This window comes from Rhinopithecus bieti, unplaced genomic scaffold (genome assembly GCF_001698545.2).
Source record: "Rhinopithecus bieti isolate Rb0 unplaced genomic scaffold, ASM169854v2 scaffold_2349, whole genome shotgun sequence".
Taxonomy (NCBI): domain Eukaryota; kingdom Metazoa; phylum Chordata; class Mammalia; order Primates; family Cercopithecidae; genus Rhinopithecus; species Rhinopithecus bieti.
The window spans coordinates 1,201,154-1,206,884 of NW_016804051.1; the positions used below are offsets into that span (position 1 = coordinate 1,201,154).

At 35.0% G+C, this 5,731-nt stretch overlaps 1 protein-coding gene across 1 annotated transcript in view; it reads right to left on the bottom strand.

Annotated features, from left to right (window-relative positions):
* ABCA5 (ATP binding cassette subfamily A member 5) overlaps positions 1–5,731 on the bottom strand; it is a 78,275-nt gene that overhangs the window by 56,382 nt on the left and 16,162 nt on the right. The window contains 2 exon segments of the mRNA XM_017863702.1: positions 630–791; positions 4,575–4,779. Of these exon segments, the coding sequence (XP_017719191.1) occupies positions 630–791; positions 4,575–4,779 (367 nt within the window).

Consider the following 5,731-nt stretch of genomic DNA (forward strand, 5'->3'; position numbering starts at 1 on the left):
CGTGATCCACCCGTCTCGGCCTCCCAAAGTGCTGGGATTACAGGCTTGAGCCACCGCGCCCGGCCTTAAAATATTTTTACATAAGTAAAAACAATTACATGAAAAACCTAGAGATTTAGAAAGTCATATAACCCAAAATGCAGTTTTGCTTTATGCTATTGTTTTTAATATATATAAGTGTATTAAATAAAAATGGATATTATAAAAATATATATACTTTTTTTATTATACTTGAAGTTCTAGGGTACATGTGCATAACGTGCAGGTTTGTCACATATGTACACTTGTGCCATGTTGGTGTGCTGCACCCATCAACTCGTCAGCACCCATCAATTCGTCATTTACATCAGGTATAACTCCCAATGCAATCCCTCCCCCCTCCCCCCTCCCCATGATAGGACCCGATGTGTGATGTTCCCCTTCCCGAGTCCAAGTAAAAATTGTATGTGTAGAAGTAGATAGGTATTTATAAATAAATATTTTTATGCTATACTTCTCAGTTTTCCTATTGGAACAAGTAAGAATAGTTGAAAATGCCAATATTGAACTATATCAAATTTCGACTATGAACTGCAAGCAGCAAAGATACGAATTTAATTGATCTTCAATGATTATATAGGGCTATCTACCTCTTGAATCCATATAAATAGAAGATACTGGAATCATATCAGGAAAAAAACGAAGTTCATAGGACATGGAGTCTTTGAAAACCACACCTACAAAGTTGCTGTGCTTAGAAAGACTGGATGTTAACATTTCTTTTTCATTTGTATATTCTTCAGTAATTATAACTGTAAGATATCATAACAATATAGTTAGCTCACAAATTAAAATACCATAATACAGTAGATCAAGTTTACAATTATTTTGATGAATGGAATATTTTATAAACACTTTTGCTATGTTTGCTTCTTAAAAAATGAAGACAGGCCAGGCACAGTGGCTCAACCTGTAAGCCCAACATTTTGGGAGACCAAGACGGGAGGACTGCTTCAGCTCAGAAGTTGAAATCCAACCTGGGCAACATTGTGAGCTTCTATCTCTCCAAAAAATAAAAAAATTAGCCAGGTGTAGTGATGTGTGCCTGTACTTCCAGCGCTACTTGGGAGGCGGAGGTGGCAGGATCATTTGAGATGGGAGGTCAAGGCTGCATAGTGAGCCATAATTGAGCAACTGCACTCCAGTTTAGGCAACAGAGTGAGACCATGTCTCAAAAAAAAAAAAAGAAAAAAAGACATCGGGGCTGGGTGCGGTGGCTCACACCTGTAATCCCAGCACTTTGACAGGCCAAGGCAGGTGGATCACAAGGTCAGGAGGTCGAGACTAGCCCAGCCAAGATGGTGAAACCCCATCTCTACTACAAATACAAAAGAATAAAAGACAATTCTTCCAACAAAACAATAATAAATAATAAAATGGTACAAAGATGCAGACACTACTCAGCTGTCATTTGATTACAGAAATGTGTCAGTGTTATACTTATGTTATAAACATGCAAAATATAGTATAAAACAATATGCAGAACTCATATTTCTGAAAGAAATTGCTGTTTCTCAAAACCTTAATGAATTATACTAATTTCAGGCAGCAATGAAATTATAAAAATTATTAGTAATGCAGTGCATTTATCTATCTTGAAGTAAAACTAAAAAATAACTTTGTTATTTTATTTTATATTTTTTTAGAGACAGGGCCTTGTTCTGTTGTCCAGGCTGTAGTGCATGGGATCTTGCACTCCAACTTCAGGGGTCAAGAGATCCTCCCACCTCAGCCTCTGGAGTAGAGCTGGGTCTATAGACACTCATCACCATGCCTGGCTAATTTTTTGTTTTTAATTTTTGTAGAAATGAGGTGTCACTATGTTGCCCAAGCTGGTTTTGAACTCCTGGCCTCAAGTGATCCTCCCACCTCAGCCTCCTGACTAGCTGGGATTAAAGGCATGAGCCACCGCACCTGTACAAAATAACTTTTAGTAAATATATGAATCGTTTATTTTAAATATTTCTTATAAAGAAAATTCCACAATCCTCAGAAACCAAATAGGCATTTTAGTAACTATGAAACAACTCCTCCTTAAATAAAAATTGTCATTCAAATCCAATATTGCTTGTTCCTTTCTTAGGAGATAAGTGGAAGAACTACTGTAATCATTCTTTCTCATCAGATAAGACTAATTTTTAAATATTTTCTTGTAAGTTTTGTTTACAAGCAACTAATTTTCACTACAGAAGCTTCAAATATGTGGTGAAATGGAAAGAACATAGAATTAGTACTTAACTTCTTCATTTATTAACTGTGTGAGCACAGATAGGCGATTTAAACCCTCAGACTTTAGTGTCCTCATCTACAATGCCTAGCTGATGACACTGGGTTGTTGTGAAGAACAAGTGAAGTAACAAACATCAAAATGCTTTGTAGGCTGGATGTGGTGCTTCACACCTATAATGCTAGTACTTTGGAAGGTGGAGGCAGGTAGATTGCTTGAGTCCAGGAGTACGAGACCAGCCTGGGTAGCATGGCGAAACCCTGTCTCTACAAAAAATACAAAAATTATCCAGGCGTGGTGGTGTGCACCTGTAGTCCCAGCTACTCAGAAGGCTGAAGCAGGAGTATCATTTGAGCCCAGGAGGCAGAGGCTGCAGTGAGCTGAGATCATGGCACTGCACACCAGCTTGACAGTGAGATCCTATCTCAAAAAAAAGAAGAAAAAGAAGAAAAAAAATGCTTTGTAAAGTATTACTTAAATGCTAATTAATAGATTTTCCAGGCCTTTTAAGAGGGACAGGGAATTCCAGGATTTACATAAATACACAGGGTGTTAGTTCAACATCCTACCAGTCATGCTATGTATGTATGCATAACCCATTTTCAGATAGTTCTGTTGTTAAAAAGACAGAAGTCGAAAAAATGTGTGTATGTGTATACACTATTTTGGCATCTAAGTTAATATACACTGACTTATTTTTTTTTTCTTTTTCTTTTTTTTTTTTTTTTTGAGATAGAGTGTTGGTTGCTCTGTCGCCACGCTCGAGTGCAGTGGCACAATCTCAGCTCACTGCAACCAACCTCCATCTCCCGGGTTCAAGCAATTCTCCTGCCTCAACCTCCCAAGTAGCTGGGACTACAGGCACCCACCACCACGCCTGGCTAATTTTTTTGTGTTTTTAGTAGAGACGGGGTTTCACCATGTTGGCCAGTCTGGTCTTGAACTCCTGACCTCAGGTGATCCGCTTACCTTGGCCTCCTAAAGTGCTAGGATTACAGGTGTGGGTCACCACGCCCGGCCTCTTATTTCTTTGGTTTATGTTCTTTCCTCCTACTCAGAATTATCAATGAATTTCATTTCAACAATTTTAATCAGCTTTTTGAGCTTATACACTAAATTCTCATGGTAATCTATACCACTTGTGCCTAATGTGATACACTAACATATAATATAACAATAAGAAGTGTATTTGATCAAAATATTAAATAGAAATAACCAAAGAAAGAAACCAATGGAATAGGTTACTTGGCTTCTGGCTGTATAATTAACACTTTCCATTCAATGATGTACTATCCAATAATGTGATGATATATAAGCTAATTACAACTATCCCATATAGCAAAAAATAACATGCTAATCTGCTATGTTCTACAATTCAGCACTTCATTGTTTAACCATTAATAGTATAAGAATATCGGTCACTTTTTCCAGTTTTTGCTTTAGGTTCTCTCACAGCCACTTTAAGTTCACTGGAACTTCACTGCTTACACTATTTTCTAGTTCATTTCTTTGTGAGAAGTGCACATTGAGGAAAAAGACTTAGGTGGCACTTTAGGTGGAGGCCAAGGGAGGAAGATCGTTTGAGCCCAGGAGTTGAGACCAACCTGGGCAACATAGCAACATCTCATCTCTACAAAAACTATATATATAAATAAATAAAACAGAATTAGGTACTTCACCATAGTCATAGTTGTAGTCTCCAAAGTTAGGTACTTCTTCAGTTTACACCACATACTTCCATAAACAAGCTGAAAAGGTGACTGCTTTACAATCTTTATCACATATTTCTAGCTTCTTTTTTAAATTTTATTTTTAGAGATGGGGGTCCCATTCTGTTGCCCAGAGTAAGGAGTGCTAGAATAAAGTGGCATGATCATAGTTCACTGCAGCCCCAAACTTCTGGGCTTACGGGATTCCCCCCACCTCAACCTCTTGAGTAGCTGGGACTACAGGCAAATGCCACCACATTCAGCTAAACATTGCTAGCTTCATAATTATATGAAAGTCAGAATCAAAATGAAATAGCCCATCAAAGCTTGTATCTTAAACAAGTATACTTAAACTATTTTATAAATGGTCTAAGAATTAAATATAAAAGTACATAAAACATGCTTCCTACCACTAAGAATATAATTTTCACAAGAAAATAAGGCAACAGAATTAAATAACTTTAGTATTTTTATAAAACTATACTTTGGTGGAGCAACACATCTCTAAGTGTTAAGACTGCTATTTATTCAATAAAGCAAGTTGATAAATATTGAACAGGCTTAATATTATAAATAGAATATATATAAGCTCACAATACCATCAGGTAGATGATCAGTAGATACTTTTTGCATGATGCTGCTTGTAATATTAGTCACTGGAGTATATCCAAGAATTAGATTAGAAAGAGTAAGTTTGTCCATAGGATTAAGTTCTATATTAGGCACTTCTTCATATTTCTTATTTGGATGCATCATGCTAATTAATATTAACCAAAATAAAAAAAATAGTGGAAAAAGAATTTCCTACAATAAAAGAAACAAAGTGATTACAAAGTATAACAACAGCAGCAAAATCAAGATTTATTTGCAGATAATACAATACTAAGAAAAAACAAGAAATTTGGTTGTCCTTTCTTATGAATAAAAAGTAAAAGCAATTCTATCCCAAAAGAATTATTGTGTTGAATCCCTCATCAAACCCAACATGCATTTAATATGATTTTTTCCTTTGCATTTAGTTTTTCCGAAATATTTTAAAATTCAAGTCACATAATAAATTAAGGTAACATAAAAGATAATATTTAAACATCTTAGATTATTGACATAAAACACAATAAATTTACTCATATAATTTTATCTAAAGCAATTTACCAAACATCCCTCTATGGATTCACCATAAAAATGCCCTCATTCAATTCTGAATTAGAAACCATACTTTAATTATACCTAAATGTACACTATCAAAACCATACTTAATTAAATTCTGTAGTCAGTTTTAGGAGAAATGAGCTATTATATCATCTTGCTGTTTCATTATTTTACCAGTTTCAGGAGAAGATGAATAATATATTTTCATCCTTTGAAATTATTACTAGCTGGTTAGCCAAAGTTCTTCCTTTCTTTTACCTTTATCAAAAGTAATGTATGCTGTGGGTACAAATCTGTGTCATAATATTAATACTTATGGGCAACTCAATCTAGACTCCAAAAAATACGAGGTTGTTCATGAAACTCAGGAAACACATGCCTAAAAGCTCAAAATGAAGCACAGATGTTAGAAATTAACTAAATGTAGAAATTTTTATTAAAAGTTTTAACATTTAGAAAGCATTAGGTAATTCAGTTATTTTTCTGTGGCTAACATGGCAAGCTTTTACTTTACAAGCAAAGAAAATAAAATTATAATAAAAATATATTTAGCAAAATAAATCATCGCTTCAAGATAGAACATATCAAGCAAAATAAACTGCAAGAA